Genomic DNA, 23628 nt, shown 5'->3' on the forward strand with positions numbered 1-23628 from the left:
CATTTCACATTCTCCAACTACAAAAGAACAAGAAAGCACACAGGATTGTGGCAATCGAGGCTTCAGCTGGTTACATTATATATAAATGCCCATACATTCTATATTGCTTATATCTCAAGTATCCAGGTATTTTGAGACAGAACAGCAGCACACCCCTCTCGCTGGCAATGTGCTACAACAACAAGAAGTCTGATAAAAACTGCTAAAATCCAGCCCCTGCACCAGCCAAGAGGTGAGAGCTGGCCAGGGTGCAAGGCCTTTGAGACACTGTGGAGGGACAAGGCCAAGTCTGTGCTGGAAACTGCACAGCAGACAGCACTGCTAAGAATATGTCACTGGATCCCTCCATCACCTTCAACAGTCTTTCCTTATGTTCCAACTCAATTCTTTAAACTGTGAAAAATGTTAAAAAAAACTCGACAATGTTAAATCACTGTCACTAGTAGCAACTACTGAAGCACCTTTCAAAGCTTTTACTAAAATTTCACAAGCTATCTAATTTCATGCTAGACTTCCAACAAGTCAATGTTCGTGCTTAAAGAAAATAAAAATCAAAAAGTTACTCTAACAGCACAATTCAAACTAACCTGCCTAGCTGCTCTTTGAGAGCAGCCAAATACATTGCTATGACTGGGCAAAAGCAGTACTTGGCATCTGTGTAAGTTCATAATAGTAAAATACAGATGTGGCTATTGCAGAGATTTGTTCTGCAAATAAATGCTTACCTCTACAAACAACCTCTTGAAGAGCTTCATTCTTCTGTTGATCCTGTGATCCTAACTTTTCATATAAAACATAGCATTAAGCAGCACACATAAACTTTGGGAAGCTTCTACAATTAGAGCATGGGTTGGCTGTTTTCTACATGGTGAACTGGGTTGGCTTTTTGGATTTTCAGAAAAAAAATCCTGTGTCTTTTCCCAACTACATTTAAAAAGAAAAATCAGGTGGCACCACAGTTACCCTGCCTGGGAGGGATCTGTATGAACGTCCAGTGGCACCACTTCTGACTAACATAACAAGAAGTTACATTAATACAAACAGAAGTTTAGGCTCTTCCTTGTGGATCCCTGTTCCTGCCTTGTTTTAACGTGACCTCTGCTACAAATGCACTCCCTACAGGAGGTGAAGCTCATCATGGACAGTGTGGGTTCTTAGACTGTGGGAAAGAAGAGGCTGCAGGTTTGGCTATAAAGTCTGCTTCAAAAGAAAACAAAAAACCCTAACCAAAAACACCCCTTAAAACAACCCAAAAAAAAAAACCCAAACCACCAAAGCATAACAGTTCCTTTGGGCCATGTAGACCTGGAGCATGTAGACCTGGAGCCCAAAATGGCAGCCTGTTTTCATATACCACTGTGCGTGCCTGGCATTGTACTGCTATGGTCTTTAGAGAAATGTGGCATTAAGGGGTTTTCTGGAAAGAGAAACCTAAGAGAAGGATTAGGGGCTGTTCTGTTTCTGATCTACAAATGGAATGGTCAAATCTATAATGCTCCATTCGTACTTCAGCTTCACAAAAGGGCAAGTTCATAATATTAGACACCATGTCTACTATCTTCCAAGACTGCTATAAGGCAGATCTTAGTGGGTTATAAAGGCTCAGAATCCAAATCACCACTGGAGAGCAGAGATAAGCATGCATTTCTACAACCCATATATCTTCAGTGCTCAGCATTTTCAAAGGCTTCATAACGCTGGTATTTATCAGAAGCAAAAATAAATTTAGTAAACTTTCCTCACCTAAAGTACATAATCACTAGGTAAACCTTTGTAGCAGGAACTATGGCAGCCATCAAAACCAAACTGAAAATAACACAGATTGAGACACTATGTTTTATTAATACTCTTCCAGATTACATTTCTATTCCTAAAAAGAAAAATCAGGAATACATCTAAACCTAAGAATACCATTACTTCTCAGTCCTGGGAATAGAACATGGTTAGGTTGGACCACTTCATTACTTTCTGTATACCTTAATATTTAAAAAAAAAAAAAAAAAAATTCAAATAATACTAGCTCCAGCCAGATTGCATATTGAACACAGTAGGTTGTTAATCCCCCCACATCAATTTCCTGATAAAAATCCCTGATTAAGAAGTTTTCCCTCTAAATTAAGTTTATAACATTCTCTGTTGGTTGGCTCAGCCACTGGATGGCGTAGGAACTGCTCCCAGGTTTCTTGTTGCTTAGATTATCCAGCCTCAGGTGCACCATGGAACCACCATCTTTGGAGGTGGAGCCAGCAGTTTTCTCCTTAACACAGTCTGCTTCAAGAGGCCTGAAGAATCAGCTCTTGAAAAAAACAGGAAAGGTGGTTGTGTGTAGGGGAAGAAAAGAGGAATTCTCAACACTTCGGAGAGTTGATCCTTGAGCTGAGCCAGGTCCAGCAAGTGAGAAAACCACTCAAATCCCACCATGGGAGCAGGCACCACAGCACAAACAAACCAGACAATAAGCAGATCTCCAGTGCAGAAGCTGTCCATAAATGCATCAGTCCCATGAATCATCTGCTATAAAAAGTTCAGTGTCTCATCTTCAGCATTGTTTAACTAGAATTCTGTACATTATATACAAAAATGCACAAGGATAACTGCTTGATGCTTCCAATCCTTGTTCTTTTACAGCAATGAAAAATTTTAAAAACCAGAGTCTGGACTTATAAATAGTGCAGAAAATGCAAAGGCTAAGAAGACAATGCCTCCTATGATTGTCACTGAAAAGAAAACACAAAACAAGAAGAAATTAGATGTCAAAAAGTAATTATCTTCCATGACACATTACAGACATTATTTTAAAAAAATGTCTGATTCCCAAATAACCTTACTTAAAAATTCAGGCTACAAGCAGTGGATGTTGTCTCTAGCTCACTACTGGGATGCCCATATGCCAACCCACTGTCTAAGCATCTCCAAGGATATATTCTGGCCCACAGAAGGAAACTTTGTTTTACTCTTACTTGAGCCAGTATAAAACTAGGTTAACATCTGCTGTTGAGTATTTGGCTGTATGGCAGAAAATAGGACAGGATATTCTCATGCCAGAGGAAGCCATCAATTGTGACTGACATATATTTAGCATTTTTTACATGTTTTAGGCACCTGTATTGAAAGAAAAAGTATAAAAAACATTAACTACTTGCAATGGCCACAATCTGCTAGAGGCTGGGATAGAATTCTGGGAAAGCAACACTGCATATATTCCCCAACTCTTTAAACAAACTAATATGTCCTAGAAGGATCTTTGGTTTAATCTAAGGCTATTTCTGTGGCTCAAGATCCACACTGTGCTTGGAGCATATTAAACCATTGTTAGATTAGCATTTTGTCACCAATTTCCTTGGCAAACAAACACAACAGCCTGCATGTTTCACTTTTAGCAGTGAACCTGGTTTTTTACCACCTCTGCAACTACAGCAGTAACATTCTGAATGAACACATATAGGAAACAGCTTCACAGGATTATTTTTGGGAGCAAGAAATCTCAGCACATCATAGGACTGACAGTGGAAGCAAATTGCAGCCTAAGTTAAAGAAAAACATACAACCCAATGTAACCTTACTGGTCCTGCCTATTGCAATTAGCAGGTATGATAAAAAAACCCATTTATGCCACAGAGAGTAGTTTTTATGGCTTTTAAATGGCTGGTGTAAGTCATTAGGATGCAATTCTCTTGCTCACCTGACGGTCTAGACTCAGAATTGCAAAAGAATTTCTATTATCCACTGTCAAACAATAAATACTGACCATTTAAAATAGTGTATTTCTTTCCTCTGGTCTCCTACGAAAAGTAGCCAATAGTGAAGTAAAATGAGGTGGGGTGTAAGACAGACTCAAAAATAAATCCCCAAATAACCCAAAGGAAACTTCCAGTTTTTATGGTTTTTCCTAAAGTTTCAAGAAACACTGTTCCCAAGCATGCAGCTCTTTACCCCACAAGCATTACCAGCATTAGTTTTTTTGTTGGAGTGAGTTTTCACTTACCAGTCCTAACAGAAATTTTTTGTGCTATCATTCTCCCTCCAATAACTGCTAAACCAGTGCATAAGCAATGTCCCACTGTTCCTCCTACTGCCACACCATAGGGGTCCTAAGGGGAAAAAAAAAGCACAAAGGGATAAATAATCACTGTTGAAAACCCACTAGTCCTACAACAACCTCAGAGCAGTGCTTTGATTCCCTGGTTGCAAACTGCCAGGCATGGAGGATACTGTCTGGTGATTGCTCTGCTGCTCAGCCCTGTCTTAAAGACTAGTAATAGTGAACATCAGCTGGTGAGACAGACTTAAACCCAGCCTAAGATAGGAGCATATAGCATGTTCAGCCATGCAGCATCTTTAAGTTGTTAATCATAGATCCAGAAATGGCTCTGCTGTAGTTAAACCAACAAGCAATGTCTAGAGGGAAAGTGGCAGCAGGTGAAAAACACAATATGCATCAGCTGGAAGAACACCCACCTATCTATAAAGAAAGAGCAAAATAAGTCCTTGAACTGCAAATGAAAGCTTTCAGCAGCTACAACATTACAAGTTCTCTGCCCTGCTTCTCCCACTTGTGCTCCACACTCTGCCCCACTCCATCACCCCAAGGGGGAAGCATAAGCATGAAAGATCTGAAGTCCAGAGGATAATAAATTATTTTAAAATTTACTGTCAACAACAGCTTTTCACATCACGAGTAACAGCAGCTCCTCAGTGTGTGAACAACTGCAGTACATAAAGAGGTTTCTCAGATCTCCTAAGAAATTACACAGCTAAGGACAGCATGTGTCCCCTGCTCATCTCTATGTGACACTTTTAGTTCCAAAAGGAAAAAAAAAGGCTGCTGTCGTCACCTAAGGAATGCATGAAATCTCAAAGAGGCAAACAGCAAAACTGTCTAAGAAATTCTGTGGTTTGAAGACAACACTCACTAGCCCAAAAGAACCAAAACCACAAGCCAGTGAGAAAAGGTGGCAAGCACCAAACAGGGCAGGAAGAAGCAGGGCTGAGCCAGCAGAACAAACAGGCCCCGAGGAGCAGGACCCAGAACCCCTGGATACTCCTACAGCCAGCAATTACCTATATAGCCCTCACTGGCAGAAGGTGGATCTCATCCCCTCATTCCATCATAATTATTCACTGATTTTAAAAGCCAGAAACAAGATACCTTCAATTCATTTTTTGTTTGGTAGCACTCTTATGAACATTTCATATTCTACAGGTACAGCCCACAGGTTTTAACTACAATGCTCAGCACTTCACAAACCAGACTAAGGAGTCTGACAGACAGTTCCTAAGGGGACACTTAGGAAATGCAAACCAGAAGGCAACAATCCCCTGTAAAAAGATGGGCTTAAGCAACTTGCCTAGCAAACTGGGCAGAGGCTGTAGTGCTTCCTTTTTTTCCAAGAACAATGAGATCATCCTCTGCTGCTGTTAGCTCTAAACATCTTCCCTACACTGTAACAGAGACAAGAGGTTCCTGCAGGTTACAGCCTCCTTCATTACACAGCCCTGATTTATCCCTAGGGAACATCTGAAAGTGCACCTGAAAGAAGCATGAGTCCTAGGGAAAAAAATGTAAATTATCTCAATGCATGAAAGAGCATATGCAAGCTACTTATATTTATTAAAAGCTTGACTATAAGCCTTCATCTTCCTTTAAGTGTAATACAGCTATATACACTCTAATCACCACAATGAATATAATTTAATTTACAGCATTACATAGTGCCCAGCAGTTTAGAGTTTATTGTCCTTCTATATTAACCATATTAATTCATATTTTAACAAGAGGTATCTGAGGAGGTTATCTTTCTAACAGTTTAAAGCTTGATGGAATGGAAGTATTTTTAAAGTTACCCAGTTAAAACTGAATGACCACAAAGAGCAAAGAAACATCTCTTCTGTAACATCTCTCAACACTGTAACAAACCCCAATTGATGTCAGCTGCATGACATGAAACAGCTATTTCCAGAAATGCCAGTGCAGTCCCAATCATGTAACAGTAGTTTTAATACTACACAGAGCTTCAGTGCATTTCCTGTCAGGTCTTGACACAAACCACGTGAGGCACATCAAGGCAGCAGGTGTGAATCTGATACCTCCTGCAAGAGTATTTTGTTTCTTATCCCTCTATGGGCAACCCAAAGAAGGCAGAAGAACAGCAGGGACTCTGCAACACTCACCTCTCTGGCAGCCAAGACTATGGTTGTTAATTGGGAACGATCGCCCCATTCTGCTAAAAATGTTAAAGTAAAAGCTTGAACAAAGATTGGTGAAATAAAGTGTAGCCATTTCTTCTGAGGTATAGTGGTGCCTGGCCCGGATTCCACATCTCCTGGCCCATTTAACAGTTTAGTTCTCTGAAGCTGTGGAGGTCAAGGGGAAAAAAACCAAGAAATAACCATAAAATTAAAAATGTCATCCAAACAACCCAAATTAAACACTTAGCAATAAAGCTAGATATTTTGTTTCTAGAATGTTATCAGCCACTGCCTGCTGCATTATCAACATATTTATAGTCACCATTACAAAAAAATAGCTATATATACACATACTGTGCATACATTCACACATGCTGTGTATACATAATATATACACGTACTGTGTAGATGTGTATATCTCCACATGTGTGGAAATATACATATATATAGCTGCAATCAGCTCTAACCTTTGATTATTGTCAATCTTGTATTGCTTACAAATAAAGTGTCTGACCATTAGAAGAAATAAAAGAAGAGCCAGGAATAAGCTGTTGGTGTCCTCTCTGGTAGCAATGCATTAAAATCACATCAAAAACGCCCACACTAACCAGAAGGTCCCTTCTCTTTTAAGAAGCCAGGCTTGCCACAGGACTGGAATCACCTGCTGAAAAAGCCTTCAGGGAACCACTTCTACCCCATCTACCACACATTTTCTGTGTCAGTTTATCAGTCACAGACACAGCTGAACACCCCAAACATGACAGTGCTGCTCTGCAGCTTCACAGCTGTAATTCTTCCACCAACTGTCATCAACAGCAATTTCATTACTTACTTCCTCATCTTTTTTTTTAATTTCTGCTTGAACTTCCTCCAGCTCTTCCTGACCTTCATCTGGACTCATTTTCAAGCCTTCCCGAAGCATTCGGATGCCAAAGATTGCAAACAGTGCTGTTGACACATAGTATGTGTACACACGAGGAATAACCGTGGTGGCATAGCCAAACAAAACTGAAAAGAAAACAAATGTGTCATTTAAAAAAATAAGCATGAGGATCATAGTTGTTTTTCCCACATCTAAGAAATGCTTGCTAGCAAAGTCAGCAATTCAAATATCCACTGATAAATAAATATTGCATCTTTTGTTAGTTCTGTATAATTTTCCAAGTTTTTGGAAGATAACATGCTAGAAACTCCAACCATTACTGGTTATGCCAGAGACTGAAGTCCACTAAGACACAGACAATGCACTCCAGCCAAAGCTGAGGTACTGCTGTTCCTGAGAGCCAATCCAAACAACATTATCTTTCCCATCAAGGTCTATGCAAGTCCTGTCTTTCTCCATACACACCATTAAACTACCATCTATAATTGTGTTAGATTAGTCATAGTGTATCCCAGGTAATTCCATTTACATGTTGGATAGCATCTCTTTCCAATCATTTCATTTATCAGATAAAGTCAGAATAAGATTTTCAATGAGGTAAATCTACCAGGCATATCTACAAATTATCCAGCTGGGTGAATCCATGTCTGTCTTCCTTTGCCAAATGCACATTACTATTTCCTTGTTCCCCATATTCCCCACATACACACAATGTGACCAACTTCGATCTTTCTTTATTTCAAAGGCAGATCCCTCTTACAGACTGAAAAGCAACCTTCACAGCATGTCTTTTAGAGGTACTGAGGGTGATTAAACTAAGCCAAAACAAGTTCTTAAATAAGAAATGTGTATCCAGGACAAAGTACTTAGTTTTCATAAAGTAACACCACTTAGCATTTTTTGACAGAAAAAATAAATGGGAAGAATAAATGGGAAGAAATAAAAAGTCCACGCCTTATATTCAAGGTTGTTTGGACCATACACTCACAAGTGTTTCTGCTACTTTATTCCACAAGCAATTAGATAAAAGGAAGCATATTTGCTTTGTGTGCTTTTCTGTACGCACCTTTTTAGTTGAAAAATACAATCAGAAGTTATTACATGATCTAGAAATAATTCTGCACTGCCACTACCAGAAGTAAGAATGAGACCAGAATTAATCAGCCGTATTACTCATAAACGCAGCACATACATAAATAAATAGCAGTACTATTTCCAAAGCTAAATAAACCAGGAGTTAAAACTAAACTTCTTTAAAAAGACTGAAAATACTGCAGTAAAACAATGCAAGAAAGCTAGACAAAAAGGCTTTTTCCTAGCATTTCTTACATATATAAACATAGACACAGTGAAATAATCAGAACTGTAAGACAGTTTATTTTGTCAAGCACAGCTTGAAAAAAATATCCCCAGTAGATTACTTGGAACTAAAGAGTTTAAGTGAGTATGTCTTCATGAAATCAAGGTGGGCAACCCCACCCAGGAATTTCCAAACTCAGCTTGTATAAAACAAGGGCAAGAGATAGGAGAAGGAAAGGATGTGGGGGAGGAAGAACCAAACAAAACAAATTCCTTTCTGAAAAGGGAATAAATAATTGGAAACCTCTAAACTGGTGGATAAAAGCAAAAAAGGAAGCTTTTATAAGAAAGTATTAAGAATGATTTGAAGAAAATTTTGTATAGAAAAAGAGAGCCATACTGGGCAGGAGAAATTACACACAATGCAAGTAGAAACTGCTCTAACTAAATCTGCAACAGTCGTAGCAGTGTGTGTACACAGCAACAGCTACACACCCAAAAACCATTCACAGAAACACTTGCCAAGCAGCCTGTGCCAGTGAACTGGCTGTCTCCAGCGTGTAGAAACCAATCACCACTATTTCAAGGATTTCTGAAATGGGCATGGTTAGAAATGAGCATATAGACAAACTCTGTGCTGCATCTGGTCTACCTGAAGCTGCTCCATTTTACAATCACAGCTACCTAAGTGCCCATGGCTACAGGTTCCTCAAGTGCCCCCTGAGACCTTACTTCCCACTCCTGCCCCTCCATATTCCACTTACACAGCTCCCAGCACAAATCCAAACAGCTATGCGTGCAGGAATACAAGTCAGATGAGGAAAATGCGTCATCATATAAAGAATCTTTTACCTCAGGAGGAAAAACTCAAGCCACTCCCACATTCCCTTTAGGCATACTAGTTTAACAGGAGCAAAAAAAAAAAAGTAAACCAGTCCAAAAATCAAAGGAAGCGCTTAGGCTCTCCATCTCATTCCCCTTCCTTAAACACCAGCTGAAGCCTAGGGAACACAAAGACTTCATTAGAGGAAAGAGCCTAAATACTCCATCTGAGATGCCACGCTCCACATGAAAAGCTTCACACTCTCTTCCAAACAGAAAACTGTGTGTATGTACTACCTGCATTCCACTTAAGGTTTTTGCATAAATACATACCCATCACTTCCTTAAGAGATAAAACAAACGAGAAAAAGCAGCGTGCTGACCTGACAAACACGTCATGAGTCCCAGGGCAAGCATGGCACCAGCCAGCACGGTCAGGCGGTTGTAGCGCATGGCCATGATGGCCGCGATGAAGAAGGTCTTGTCCCCCAGCTCCGACACGATGATGACCGAGATAGCAGCCACGAAGGCATGAATAAAGCCCAGGTTAGTCTTGTCAGCTGACTCTTCACTGACAATGTGGACTGGAGCAACTAGGGAGGAGCCTTTCTGTAAGAAGGGGGGGCGAGAAAAAGACAAAACAAATCCTAAACACTCGTCAATTAGGCTTGAATGCTTAATACACAGAAATACAAAGCCTTGTATTTCTCCTGTCATACCAACCTGTGTAGAGTGACATTTTAAGCAGATACACCTCTCATGTTCATTAATGACCATTAACTAGTTCCTGGCTGCCACCTACCTCAAACTGGCAGTTAGGCACTTGGCAAGAGGATCCTGCTGATTATTAAAACATTACTGCACTGTGCATGCTATTACCAGAACATGAGAACCACCATTACAACAAAACATGGTCAGCTCAGGTCCAATATTGCTGTCTTTAACATCCCTACCCATTTTTTATGACCTTAACCGTGAACAGCTTTCTGATATAAATATTAGTAAATGCTTCAAAATAAAACTGGGTGACTAAAATACCTTAGGAAAAAAATAGCCCATTCAAAAATGGTCAGGATCATTTTCTTCCCTTGCAAAATCTTTGCATCTCAGATGCATTAAAATTTCATAAATTCATAGAATGGGTTGGGTTGGACAGAACCTCAGCAATCATCTAGTTTTAAGACCCCTGCAATGGGCAGGAACATTTTTCACTAGACCAGATTGCTCAGAGCTCCATCCAACCCGGTCTTGAACACTTCCAAGGATGGGGCACCCAGTACCAGTGCCTAACCCCTCTACATGAAAGAATTTATTCCTATTACCTAGCATACACTTCTCCTCTTTCTGCTTGAGCCCAAGCCAAATTTTGTGCCAGTTTTCATCAGCTTCTTCTGCACTTGCTCTGTGTTTGCTGAAAACTAACTTTAAGACTCTCCAGTGGTGAAACCAGACCAGCACACTGCAGTTCCCACTCACTCGCCGAAGTGTTTACTTCTACACACAGTAAGGTATCTGTGATCAAACGCAAGGCCCAAGATCTCCATACCGATGTTCACATCCCTGACCAGGGATGGCTGAGAAAGCTTGTTTCAGCACATCCACCAGCAGAGACAGCCCGCAGCCTGCTCTGACATGACGGCTTCCCAGCATTCCACTTTCAGCAGTGCTCCAAGTTTCCTGGTGTTGATATTTAGCTCCCACGCTCTGTGTGACACGCTGTGACTTCCCAGAGCTCCTTCATCTTTTGCAGCACTCTGTGTTTTCTGGTTTGTGTATGTGACACCAGGCGTGCTCCATGTGCTACACCAAGCCACACGTCAGGAATTTTTCCATCCCTCTGTGCGATCAGTGAAACTAGAATTCCCTCACCGAAAACACTGCTGAGTAAGTTTTAACGCAAAGGAATTTATATCAATTGTTGAGAGAAAAAAACCCTGCAGCTTTGGAGCGGCAACAAAGCGTGCTTTCAGCTGCTTCTGCGGGGGCAAGAGAGCACTGACCCCTTTCCCATGTCGCACACAGATGTCCCTCTTCGAGCAGAAAAAGGGGAGGATGCAGTGGCCCTGCAGCCCTCCTCTTTTTCTGCTAAAAGCGGGGAATTTCGGAGCCCGACGGCCCCCGGAAGCGCAGCGCGGCGCCGGCCGAGCGCTGCCGCGGGGGGCACAACGCGGGCAGCCGGCGCGGCCCGTCCCCGCCTCACCTCAGCCCGCGGCTCCGCTCCCTGCGCCGCCGGCGGTGGCGGCGGCTCCTTCTTCCTGCCGGGCTCTTCCTCGGGAGCGGCGCGGAGCCGGGCCGGGGCCGCCAGCAGCAGCGCGGCCGCCAGGAGCAGCGCGACGGCCCGCGGGAGCGGCGGCAGCGGCGGCGGGGACCCCATGGCGGCCGAGCGCGGAGCTGGGGGGCGGCGCGAGCCCCGGTTCAGGGCGCCGCGTCACCGCCCGCGCCGCGGCCCCGCTGCCGCCCCGCCCGCGCCCGCTTCCTGCCGCGCGCGGACGGCCCGCCCCGCCCCGCCCCGCCTCCCGCCGGGCCCGCCGCCCTGTGCCGGGGCGAGGGTCGGCACCCCCTCCCTCCTTCGGCTCTCAGCGTGGCGAGGCGACGGGCAAAGGTGGCTGCGCTGCGTTCCCGCGGAGCGGGCGAGTCAAAGCGTGTCCCTTCCCCGTTCGGGGTTGCCTACGGGCAGGGAAAGGGCGCAGCGGCAGGGACGGGCAGCGGCTGCGCGAGGCGGCAAAAAAATCCGCATAGGAACGGCCCGGACACGTCTCGGTTTCGTTGTTGGCCAAGTGCGCAGCAGCGCTTCGTGTATGCGTGAGGCCAGCAGGGCCCCGAGCACGGAATTACAGAGCGGGTCGGGCTGGCAGCGACAACAGCGGCTAGCCCGTCCAAGCCCCTGCTCAGGCACGGCCAACCCGGAGCACACGGCCCGGGCCGTGTCCTGAATAGCTCCAGTGAGGGAGAGTCCACAGCCTCTCCGGGAAATCTGTTCCAGTGCTCAGTCACCTGCACAGAAAAGAAGTTCCTCCTCATATTCAAGTGGAACTGCGTGTGCATCAGTTTCTGTCCCTTGCCTCTTGTCCCGTTGGTTGGCACGACCAAGGGGAGCCTGAATCCATCCTCTTGGCACCATGCCCCCCTCTAGATACTTGTAGACATTGATGAGTTCCCCTCTCAGTCTCTTCTTGAGGATGACAGGCCCAGCAGCTTCCTCCACCTTTCCTTGTGTAAGAGAGATGCTCCAATCCCATAACCATCGCTGTTGCTCTTGCTGGACCTGCTCCAGGAGCTCCATGTCTCTCCTGAACTGAGGAGCCCAGAACTCAACACAGCACTCCAGGTGATGCTCTCCCAGGATAGCTGTGTGCCCTGATGCTCTCCCCAGAGCAAGGACAGGAACGTGCTTCCTGAAGAGCAATAAAGCGATTGCTCATGTTTTTCAAATACGTAAGCCCAATTTTGAAAAACCATTCAAAATAGAAACAGAGTGTAATAAACTTTTAATTGATAAGATATACTTCATTGTATAAAAATACTTCTTATGTACAAAATAGCACGTGCATGTAAGTAGACAACATGCTGAAACACCAGCACCCATATCAGTTCATTACACAAAGTGATCATTCAGACCAGTGTCATGAGAAGGAACAAAATATTCAATAGTTAAGTGCAAAAGAAGTCCCTGTGCTAAATGACATTATCTCCCCAGTAAAGAATTTCTTTGCAATGCTTGTTAGGTACTGTTTTCTGTGTGTGCTCTGCCCGAGCAGTTCATTATATCTATTTAGAAACCAGTGTAGTTGTGTTTATGGTCATCCTGCACAGCTGTCCCCCCTAACACACGAGGGCCTCCAAAAACCCACTATAAAGACAACAGAACCACAACAAAGAACATGAATTTTCTGCAATTTTTCTTCTACTGTCTTTTTAGTCAGAGGACCTTCCACTATTTTCCCACTTTAGGGACAAAGCAGTCTTCATCAATGAACAAAACCACTTTGGTGCAGAAGAGATAATGCAGCGAATGGGTCTGTTTATCTCCACTGCTGAGCATGAGTCACTCCTCCACCACAGCTTTCTCCATCGCTTTTTGTGCTTCCAGTTGTAAAGCAGTGGCTGGTTTTCATTGTCACCAGGGAAGCACTGAAAGATACACAATTTGCCTCCCTCTGAAGTGATTCAAAGAAAAGAGACTTGGAAAGAAATATGCTTCAATATTAGTCAAAATTACATAAAATACAGTAGTTCAAATGATTCCCTCCTTTCAATAGTTTTCACAAATATGATTTGGACTTGCTGCACAATAGCAAGTGTTTTATGCATAAGATATAACTATAAAAGAGAAAAGACACAATTAGCATCTCTCTACTTTGAATTAAGGTCTTTAGTAAACCTCTTTTAGCTCACATGATATGCAGAGACCTTACATTTCCTCAGAAATTGGTCACTTGGATGAGATTATCATTAAAATTATGGGCTTTTGAGGTAGAATTAGAGAAAGTGTGTGACTTTACCTTGGTTTTAATAAGCCATTAATCTCTTATATTCCCAGTTTGCATGAAGATACTTTAGAAAAAATTATCTAAAAAACAAGTGGTATAAATGCTTTTCGATGCTTTGGGTATGAGCTAAAGTTTTTCTGATAAAACTCATGACACAAAACAGCAGCCAATGCCTGGTTAAAAAGAACATACATCACTACACACCACCATGTCACATTGTGTATTCCAAGTGTGATGGCCATAGAAACATATATTAGGAGCTCTGCAAAATAATGAGGGCAAGAGACGCTCTCAAACCAGTCTCCAGAAGGTACACTGTGGCTCAGACTTACAACCTTTCCTGCAAGCAAACAGAAAGAAATTAACTGGGAAGATGCATTAAACAAACTGTTCTCACAATTACAGAACAATATACTTATTAATCATCATAATCTTCTCACAATTATAAGCAATGTGCTGATTAATCATCATCATCCACCTCCATCTGATCTGACAGCTTTGCACTTAATGAAACAAGATGCAACCTCTGGCTGTGCAAACAGAGTATGGAAACCATGTCTATCTTTAAGTTGTTAGCTTCATATTACATTTTTCAGAACTATATATACAGACATACCACACCCTCTCCCCCCACTTCAGCCATCCAAACAGCCTCATTTAATCTACATACTACAGGAACTGAGAAACACTTGTTTTTAAGGTATTAGAAGATACAGAAGCCTATTGAAACAACCAGAAAAAAAAAAAACCCTAAGTAAATATTTGACAGAAATGAAACATCTCACCTGATCTGCTTTTTCTAAGATTAGCTAGAATTGCAAGGCATCTGTGTTGGTGAAGAGAGGCCCAAATGTACATCATAACTCCTATGATGTGATACCAGCAGATCTGCACAGAAAGCTTTTTTCCTGAATGAAACATGTTTTATTAATATATGGCCAGGAAGTAACTTCCCAAGCATCGTCTCAAAACACTCTATAACATAGACTGTTATATATTACATCTCAAACAATATATATATAACATATATAACATCTCAAAACACTATATAACATTTTCTCAAATGTTACTGTCTTACAAAATTCTAGTAGTGAGCCTCTAATTCCTTGAAAGAGGCTTTGAAATCCTGTATCATTTGAGTGCCCAGGTAGCAGCTCATTTCCCTTGACTGCTCTATACTAAAATACCTAGTTATTAATCCAGCAGCTTGAAATACAGTGTGATGTGCAACGACACATAATTGGTAGTCTAAGACCTCAATATTCAACACTGTTTGTACCTATTATTATCCTAATTAAACATGCTGTCATGGCTCAGGTCAACATGCAAGCACACAGTTGTCTCCCTCACAGGGACACACGTACACACACACACACAAACGTACATACCACCCCTGCCTGACGTGGTTCAAAGTGCTTAAAAACTTCACCAAACTTAGCAATGACTGCCTCACAAAAATTAATCACAGGAGGAGTGCTACAGCCAGCTGATGGTTCGTCTGTGCAGGGGATTTAGCAGCTCAGCTGTGAGACCCAATGGAATATGTTGACAGAAACAAGTCATATAATGCAAATTTCTCATGTATTAATGGAAACATTACAGTACCAAAGGAAAGAAGACACTGCCTGAGTCAAGGCAGAGCAGTGGCAAGTTCTCCATGGGAAAAAAAGGAGGTGGCCAAGGCAGCCTTGCAGACTCAGCTTGCAGGAAAGCTTACAACAAAAAAAACTCCTCTTCAGTTTGAGAACTGAAGTTGTGTAGTGGCATTTGAGAATTGGTACCTATTACTGTCCTTCACAAAGCGTATGATCTATATCCTTTCAGCAGATAACCATGACGGTTAACATGAAAGTGTCTCCCTGCCTGTGTTTGGGTATAATGCTGGCTGACTGTATGATATACTGAAATGTAATTTCTTTGAACTATGCCAGGAAGTACTTTTATGTCTCATCAGTTAACACACTTCTCAAACAAGCAGCTCTCTATGAAACCATTTGCCACAATGGAAACAAATGAGAGCAAAACTGCATCTTTGATGATAACTAAGCAGGCACTTACCATTCCTGACATTAGTAGGCACTTGACACAGCACAGTTGAGCCAACAGCAATGTAGTAACCAAGTCCAAAGCAGTACTGCACTATATGAATGACACCACTGGAAAACACACTGGTCCAGAGGCATTCTGCAAGTCTTCGACAGCTATGCAGCCAAAGGAGCAAGAGAACCAGGAGTGCGGAGAAGTGCTCGCTATCTGCTTGCAGACAAAAACCAGCAACTTTGAAACAGACAGGAACAATTTCACCCTGACAATGCTTCAAAAAGACTGTTCCCTCTTCCTACAGCAGAGTTTTATTCTCATTTTAAATTAACCGGAAAAATATTTGTACAGGTGAGGCACTGCTGATCAGAGCAAGATTTCTTCCAGAAGGCACTAATGGCCTTTTCTGTCAAAAGGACTGCTGAAAGCCTGTATATCCATAAATATTTCTATCTTCAATAATGACAAAGGCACTTGGTGTACCAGGGAAGTAATTTGGAGAGTAGTTGAAAAGCAACCAATGAAGTAGCACTTGGATACTAATTCAGTGTCCAGGTTTTTTATTTATACAGCTACATTATCATATCTGGAATACTTGCCCGTGTCCTTGCTCTGAGAATCTCTGCCAAGAGCATGGTGCATGTCCTGAATCCATGATGGGAGTGACTTTCCAAGGAACTCAGCTCGGAAAAGACAGATCAGCAGGAAGCCATTCCAGAGCACAGAAACCACATAAAAGTGAGTAAACCACCTGTGGGAACAAAAAAGGGTTTTCATTAATGTTCTCATCATTCCTTGGAAAGGTAGCTGCAGGACATGCTTGTCTGATGGAGAGTACATTCCATTTTGGTGCCCACAATAAATGTCCAAGTAGAAAACTCAGGACTTCAGTGGTACCAAGCAGGAATAACCTTAACACATTTTATCCCAGTGAAATTCTGCCTGGAATAACCTAACTTAGCTTACCTAAGTAAACATAGCTGCACTAAAGAGGAGACAGTGTAATCCACACATTGCAAAAGTACTCCTCAAGGCTTACAACTAATTGTGATGTACATTTTCTTTATAATTTACACAACTCGAAGTACATCCAGATTAGTCTTCTGCTTATTTCCAAGCTGCTGCACCTCACAGCACTCCCACTTTTCTCAGTTCCAGTGGGTGCATCACATGACATGTTAAAATTCATCAAAGAAACCCAGAAGTAATTACTCTGCTCTACATTAAAATATCTTGTCCTTCTGCAAATTCAAGGTCTGCAACAATCATACAGAAAAGAAGCAGTGACCATCAACACTGCTGGGTGATTACAAGGCAAGACCGCACATTTGGTTTTTTTAAGAAAACAAAGAATCTTCCAACCCCTTAATGCACTTATAAAAGCATATTGTGCATTACCAAAATGCAAGGCGTGACAGTCAAGGCAGGTAACTGGACCGAGTTAAATAGCCTACAGTTGTTTTCAATATCCAGATCAAACTAGGTGATCCAGTATTTCCCTTATGCTTTTAAAATTAGAAGTCCTTCTGGCAGTGAAGAAAAATCAGGACTTCTGGAAACATCTGCAAAGAGATAAAAGATGTCCCATGGGAAGATGCTGATATGTTGTCATTATAGTGCAAGAGTTCTAATGTCATTATATTGCAAGTGTTCCATATTGCTAGAGTTTTGTACCTCCTTGATGTTTCTTGTAGGCAGCTCCTCTAGGCACTGACTATTCCTTGTCCTCACAGTAGCCAACTGACTCCAGTTCCCTTCAACCAACCAATTCACTCTTTTTTAACACTCTTCTTATTGGCTACAGGTGTGGCCTGTTAAAATCAGGCCTGCTCCCAATCTCTAATAATTGGCTCAGCTGCAACTCCCTAATGGGGTAAGATTACTTTCTATACTACCTTTACTTTCTTATATTGTATCCCCCTACACTGATAGCCTTGACTTGACACTGTAACTACAGGTACAAAACTAGGATATAACTGTATAGTCAAGTGAAGACCACATTTCTGTTGAACATGCAAACTCTTCTCTTGGGGCAGTGAAGGGGTACAACACTCTTGCTTAATGAAACCAATGACCCTCCCCAGAGCAGCTCGGGTATCTCTCAAGAGCACTAAAGAGATCAAGTCAGAATCACAGCACTAGCGAGCATCCCTGTGTGCTCCAGAGCACCTTGCCCATTGGCAGCTGGTTTTCCCTATAGATTATGATTTCTCCTCAGTTCCTTCTCCTACAAAGCAGAAACTGCAACATTCTCTCTGCTGATTCACAACAGCAGAACTAAAATTTAACTCCCCTCGCTCACTTTCTAAGACAAACAGAATTTGTACATTGATAAAAACTCACCATCACCTCCAAGTTTCAAGCTCTTTCCCTGAAGTCCTATTACTCAGTTGACTCATATCTTGTCACTTGCCAGGAAACTTTCTCCACACATTGATTTTTGCTACCAGCACACAAACAAGCCCTGGCAACTTAAAAGAGACACACCCTTCGAGCTTTCAGCAATTCCAGTTACAGTGGGGATATATCTGACCTAGAGATCAAACCAGCACTGCAGCAAGTACACGTGCCATCCCTCTTCAAGGAGAGGAATTTTTACTATTTGCCAAGCCAACCTGAAATGCAACACAACATTTTACAAAACAGAATGGCAAAGTTAAAAACAAGCCCAGGCTAGTGAAAACACAATGCTTGTCTGGAAACAAGACACAGTTGAAAAGAATAGAAAACGCCTTAGTGGCTACCTTTAAGATCTTCTCTGTTCCTTCAGGTAGAAGTGTTATGGATTCACTGTCATTATTATGATTAACTAACAGAATTGCTTTGTACATACTGAGACCAATTCCTTGAAAAAGCACATTCTTCAGACACCAATCTCCCTAAGCAGGGGTGTTGGGAAACTTCTGTTGGAGAAAGGTCAACTCAGACAAGAAGCTGCAGTACACAGTGATTAAGACAAAGCCTTTATGAATCCTTATTTTCACTCAGGGTACTGCACATTTTAAACACATCCCTGGGTATATTCTGTATCATAAAGCCTGATAACCAAGATTACAACCTTTCCATGAATAACTTGCTGTGTCACAAAACTTTTTTTAACTTTTCAATTGAAAGCTTTGTATACAAAATGTGTCAGAGATTGTTACAGTAGGGGAGATCAGATCTTCAGGCTAAGTAGCCTCCCAGTCCTGTCCTGCTGGCCTTGCAAGACCCTGTCTGGCTCTATGTTCAAGTCAAACACTAGTTCTAGTCATGAATCTCAGCTGATTAAAAAATAAGAAATCCCATAATACATAAAACCAGAAAGGGGGGTGGAGGGGGTACTGCCTCTTTCCATTATTTCACTAAACATCTATTTATTTTAATTCATTTAATTACACATCTAAACATATACATATATTTAATTTTGTTTCATCAAACATCTGTTAAGGTGGATTTGGATAATGCAGTGGTTCTTTTGCCCTATCAGAGACTGTTCATGCAAGCTCTAGATTGCTGTGTTGCCATGTTGTTATTGGCCACATTTCAAAAAGACACCTTGAAGGGAGAAGGCAACGATTGCCAACTGGAGTAAGACAGTCAACCTACAGCACATTTGCAGAGTCCCAATCACTCAGGATTCCACGTTCCCAGGTGCCTGACCTGAGTCTTGCAGGGAGGTTTGTTTTGGAGACCTCGCATACGACTGGGATTCAAGGGATTCGGGTTTTGTTCCGATTTGGAACACACGGATTCTGTACGACCGCTCGCAGTCTCTATGCTCCTCGGTTCACTATCTGCAGAACCAGAGTAACACTTCGCAACAAAGCTGAGCCCATCTCTATAAAACCCACGCCGTGCTCTCGGCGGGTGCTGCTTGTTCACTGCCGCGACCTCCGGCTGCGGTACCCGAGACGCACACCCGGTACCCGAGACGCGGCCATCGCTGCGCGCCGCCACGGCGGCAGGACGGGCCTCACCTCTTGGGCACCTGCAGGAGCCGCAGCCAGCCCGGGAGCTGCCCGCACCCGCGCTTCGTCTTCCCGTAGCGAATGAGGTCCTGGAAGAGGCCGGAGATCACCAGGCCAGCGCGGCCGGGTCGCGGCGCCGGGGCCCGCCGGAGCAGCAGCAGCGCAGCCAGGAAGGCGGCGGCCAGCAGGGACCAGGCGGCAGCCAGCGCCGCCAGCATCTTCCCGGGCCCGCTCCGCTCCGCCCCGGCCCGGCCCCTGCCCCGGGCCGTTCCGCCCCGGCCGGTTCCGCCCCGTTCCGCCCCGTTCCGACGGCGGCGCTGTCCCTTCCGCTTCCCGTTCTCGGGAAAAGCGGAGTCCGTGGAGCCCGAGCGGCGCTGCGGAGCCGGGGCGCTGCCCGCTGTCCCTGTCCCCGCGCCCAGAGCAGCGCCGGGCCGCGTTGTCTGACAGCCTTAGACGCCGTTCCCCGCCGTAGTCTGCTGGAAAAGCTGGCAGCCCGCGGCTTGGACAGCTGTACCCTTCGCTGGGTTAAGAACTGGCTGGGTGAGCGGGCCCAGAGAGTGGGGGTGAATGGTGCTGCATCCAGCTGGCAGCGGTGTTCCGCAAGGCTCAGTATTGAGCACAGTCCTGTTTAATATCATTATTGTTGATCTGTATGAGGGAGTCGAGTGTACCCCCAGTAAATTAATGGATAACGCCAAGTGGGTGATAGAGTTAATCTGCTGGAGGGCAGGAAGGCTCTGCAGAGGGTTCTGTACAGGCTGGATCCATGGACTAAGACCAGTAGTGTGAGGTTCAACAAGGCCAAGTGCTGGGTCCAGCACCTGGGTCACAACAACCCCCCACAGTGCTACAGGCTGGGAGAAGAGTGTCTGGAAAGCTGCCCAGCAGAAAAGGACCTGGGGGTGCTGGTGACAGGGGCTGAACATGAGCCAGATGTGCCCAGGTGGCCAAGCAGGCCAATGGCACCCTGGCCTTTATCAGCAATAGTGTGGCCAGCAGTGATTGTCCCTCTGTACTCAGCACTGGTGAGGCCACACCTTGAGTGCTGGGTTAATTTCTGGGCCCTTCAGTAGAAGAAGGACATTGAGGTGCAAATTTTATATTTTACCAATGTACTTTTACTAAGCAGAGATATAAATTCTGCCTAGATTATTTTGAGATATGACTACATTAATCAATCCTATCAGTGAATCCTTCAAAGCAGCACATGTACTGCTGAAGCACTCATGACGTCAGTGACATTGCTTTGGGAAAAAAAAAATCATTGAATCTCACATTTCTTGCTAAAATGTGTTGGTAGCTCTCTGGTTATATCTGCATGACAGGTTATAATAAATATGTGTCATTCAATATCATTTATGTCAATGCTTGGTGCTCAGTGTAATTCTCTTGTCAATTGTGTATAACTGAAACCTAAATCTGGTTCAAGGATTTCATGGCCAAATGGTTTTGGTAATTAGCAGGAGATGAATATATCAGCCAGGTGGGTGTAAATCTTTGGGGAGTGAGAGGAAGGAGCTGACTGTATGTGGATAATTCCCCAGCTGGTGAGAGCAGGGGGAAGGAGAGCATGCCCAGGATGTGCTGGGCAGGAGGTAGGAGTGTCACCATCCCTGCTTCCCAGCCCTGCAGCTGGCGAGCTCAGCCAGCAGCTGCCTTGCCATGCTTATCTCTGAGTTCTACATAGCCACATTTCCAGAGTGCTGCTGTGGTGACTGGCTCCAGCACAGCAAGGTGTGTGTAAGCAGGGAGCAGCCATGCCTGCTGTGCAAGCAGTGATGGCACGGGAGCTGCCTGTGACAGCCTGCAGGTCACAGCTGCAATGTCCTTCTGCAGGTCCTGACTTGAAGCACCCTGTGCTCTTGTGCTGCACATTCCCCTCAGCTGGACATTGTCCACTCCACTCTTGCAGTGTGTCTCTCTGAAACACAGCAGATGTACCTCTTTCTTTTCAGCCTCATTTTCTTTCTGAAACAAAAAGGAGACATGTAACATTTTTGTCTCTGCAGTCTGCTCCTTTTAAAGCTTCCACAAGACAGATAAGACAAGGGGCAGCAATGGTCTGGCCTATAAAGCAAGTCCTTCCTTGTCTGAGCAGCAACCTTCTAAAACTTGAAATAGCTTTGCTCAACAATTTTGTTGGCCAGTGCAGCTGCTATTTTCATGAAATCATGGTCTAAAGACTCCTGGCTGGGTGTATGGCATGGCTCTGCAACAGTCTGAGTGGATCCTTGGCTTCCACAGCACTCCAGATTCATTTTTCTGTAGAGTTTGGGCTTTGGGGATGTTTGTAAAGAGAAGGACAAGGAATGTGGCTGTTACAGTGCCCATGAGACAGTGAAGCCAGAGTGCCTACAGGTGTGCTGCTGGGGAATAATCTGGTGTATGACAGCAGGGCTCCAGCAGGACAGTCCTACATACCCAAAGACATGCAGTGCATCTTGCCATGTTCCCATTTAGGGTGACATGTACTCAACTTTTTGGCACTTCAATAATCTTCCAAATTTATCTAACCCAGCTCCTTGGAGGTACAGCTCTCATGGAGGTCAGTGAACTACCAAATATTTAATATCAAATACCTCTTTCCATGAGCTAAGCTTTAAGGAATGAAGATCAGGAATCTTCTAGGTGTGGGTATGAGTGTATGAGGCACTATTTCTACATGGCAAGCTGTGTTGCTAGCTGTGGTGTGTTACCTGCAGTGTTATGAGCAGCAAAGCCAGCAAAGAGGGTTTAGTAGGCCTGGCCCCACACATGTTCTGCACTCTACCAGGACACAAAGGTGGGAAGGGAGAGAATTAGTGTTTGAGAAAACTGCAGCTGTAACAGGTAGAACAGGTCTCTTTTAATATCTTAACAATCACCTTCAGCACGGATGCCATGTAGGATTTCCTATGGGGCAAATAAGAGCCACAGCATCAATGCTGTGCCCATGGACTAACCCATGGCAGTGATCATGTGCAGAAGCTTAAAGGAAAGTGCTGTGGTACAATGTTTTGGTCAACACTTACTCAGAAATTGCTTTAACCTACTGTGAAAGGGTTGCAGAGTCCACCCTTCAGCAACACTTTCCCCAGCTCCAGTGTCCCTGCAAGTTATTGTCACTGCTATAATAATGGTAAAACCTACAGGTGTAAGTGGCAGATTTAATGATGAAAGAATTACAACGATTTATGTTTATGCTTGAATCCTTCCTTTGCTTGTGGGTGCTGGCCCTTATAATGCAGAGCAGATTTAAGTTACACAGGGAGATGTCAGACTCCAGATGGATCATTTGGAAAAGCTGGTGGTCTGCAGAGGGTTGTGGAGTTCCATCCCTGAGGCTTTCTTGACCACATAGTCAGTGCTTCCTGGACACCCAAGGCACCCTCCACTCCAGCTGGCTCCAGCCATCGCTGTCGTTACAGGAAAGTGGGATCCAGCCTCCAGTGTGGTCAGCTTGTTGGCTATTTCCTCAGAGTTCAGATAATTGGAGGAAGAAGGGAAGGAGTACAGCTGTGTGGCTGGGAAATTGTTTGAAGGGAAGAGGAATCAGTAGTTAGTTGTCTTAAATATACTGTCTGCATTTATAATTTCTAGCTAAACTGAGGTGAAGGTATAAGTTCTACGCTGCTACTGCTCATATTGTGTAAATAGTTTGCACAGCAGTAAGAGAGAGCCCTTCTTTCTAGGGCTTTTTCCCCAGTGCTGTACAATTGTGGCTAATTGTGTGACACCATGTGCAGTGACGATTTCCCCACTTTTTAGGCGAGTAACTCCCTCTAGGTGGCACCAGCACTCTTCGGTTCCCGAAACCCGCCCACCCTGCGCTGGGCTCCGGCTCCTGCTTCCTGGAGTGCCCCGAGCATCCCTCCAGCATCCTCCCTGCATCCTCACAGCATCCTCCCAACAGCAGCGCTGCGGGGCTCCCACCTCGCAGCCTCTCCTCGCGTTAGCTGTCTGGAACAGCTGATTT

The 23628-nt window shown here is 43.9% G+C and overlaps 2 protein-coding genes across 2 annotated transcripts; both read right to left on the minus strand.

Annotated features, from left to right (window-relative positions):
* Nucleotides 1-1822: 1822 nt before the first annotated feature.
* Nucleotides 1823-11661, minus strand: TMEM165 (transmembrane protein 165). The gene is made up of 6 exons (XM_071432374.1): nucleotides 11394-11661; nucleotides 9577-9802; nucleotides 7022-7197; nucleotides 6172-6354; nucleotides 3986-4091; nucleotides 1823-2717 (listed from the first exon to the last, which is right to left on the minus strand). The coding sequence occupies exons 1-6, from the start codon at nucleotides 11565-11567 to the stop codon at nucleotides 2641-2643; spliced, it is 942 nt and encodes a 313-aa protein (XP_071288475.1). The 5' UTR covers nucleotides 11568-11661; the 3' UTR covers nucleotides 1823-2640.
* A 1003-nt stretch (nucleotides 11662-12664) lies between these two features.
* Nucleotides 12665-19989, minus strand: SRD5A3 (steroid 5 alpha-reductase 3). The gene is made up of 5 exons (XM_071432375.1): nucleotides 19683-19989; nucleotides 16323-16474; nucleotides 15742-15936; nucleotides 14469-14591; nucleotides 12665-14023 (listed from the first exon to the last, which is right to left on the minus strand). Exons 1-5 carry the CDS (start codon nucleotides 19889-19891, stop codon nucleotides 13764-13766), a joined length of 939 nt encoding a protein of 312 aa, XP_071288476.1. The 5' UTR covers nucleotides 19892-19989; the 3' UTR covers nucleotides 12665-13763.
* Between the last annotated feature and the right edge of the window lie 3639 nt (nucleotides 19990-23628).

This window comes from Agelaius tricolor, unplaced genomic scaffold (genome assembly GCF_023055355.1).
Source record: "Agelaius tricolor isolate 1412-34295 unplaced genomic scaffold, bAgeTri1.0.p SCAF_8, whole genome shotgun sequence".
NCBI lineage: Eukaryota > Metazoa > Chordata > Aves > Passeriformes > Icteridae > Agelaius > Agelaius tricolor.

What these genes read in the sequence shown, in the direction of transcription:
- TMEM165 (XM_071432374.1), bottom strand. Translation starts at nt 11,567, where the DNA reads ATGGGGTCCCCGCCGCCGCTGCCGCCGCTCCCGCGGGCCGTCGCGCTG. An exon ending in ACTCATGACGTGTTTGTCAG is followed by an intron (nt 7,198 to 9,576) that starts GTCAGCACGCTG and finishes TTTTCTTTTCAG; the next exon opens with TTTTGTTTGGCTATGCCACC. An exon ending in TTAAAAAAAAAGATGAGGAA is followed by an intron (nt 6,355 to 7,021) that starts GTAAGTAATGAA and finishes TGACCTCCACAG; the next exon opens with CTTCAGAGAACTAAACTGTT.
- SRD5A3 (XM_071432375.1), bottom strand. Translation starts at nt 19,891, where the DNA reads ATGCTGGCGGCGCTGGCTGCCGCCTGGTCCCTGCTGGCCGCCGCCTTC. An exon ending in TTCTCAGAGCAAGGACACGG is followed by an intron (nt 15,937 to 16,322) that starts GCAAGTATTCCA and finishes GTCTGCAAGCAG; the next exon opens with ATAGCGAGCACTTCTCCGCA. An exon ending in GCCTACTAATGTCAGGAATG is followed by an intron (nt 14,592 to 15,741) that starts GTAAGTGCCTGC and finishes TGTTTCATTCAG; the next exon opens with GAAAAAAGCTTTCTGTGCAG.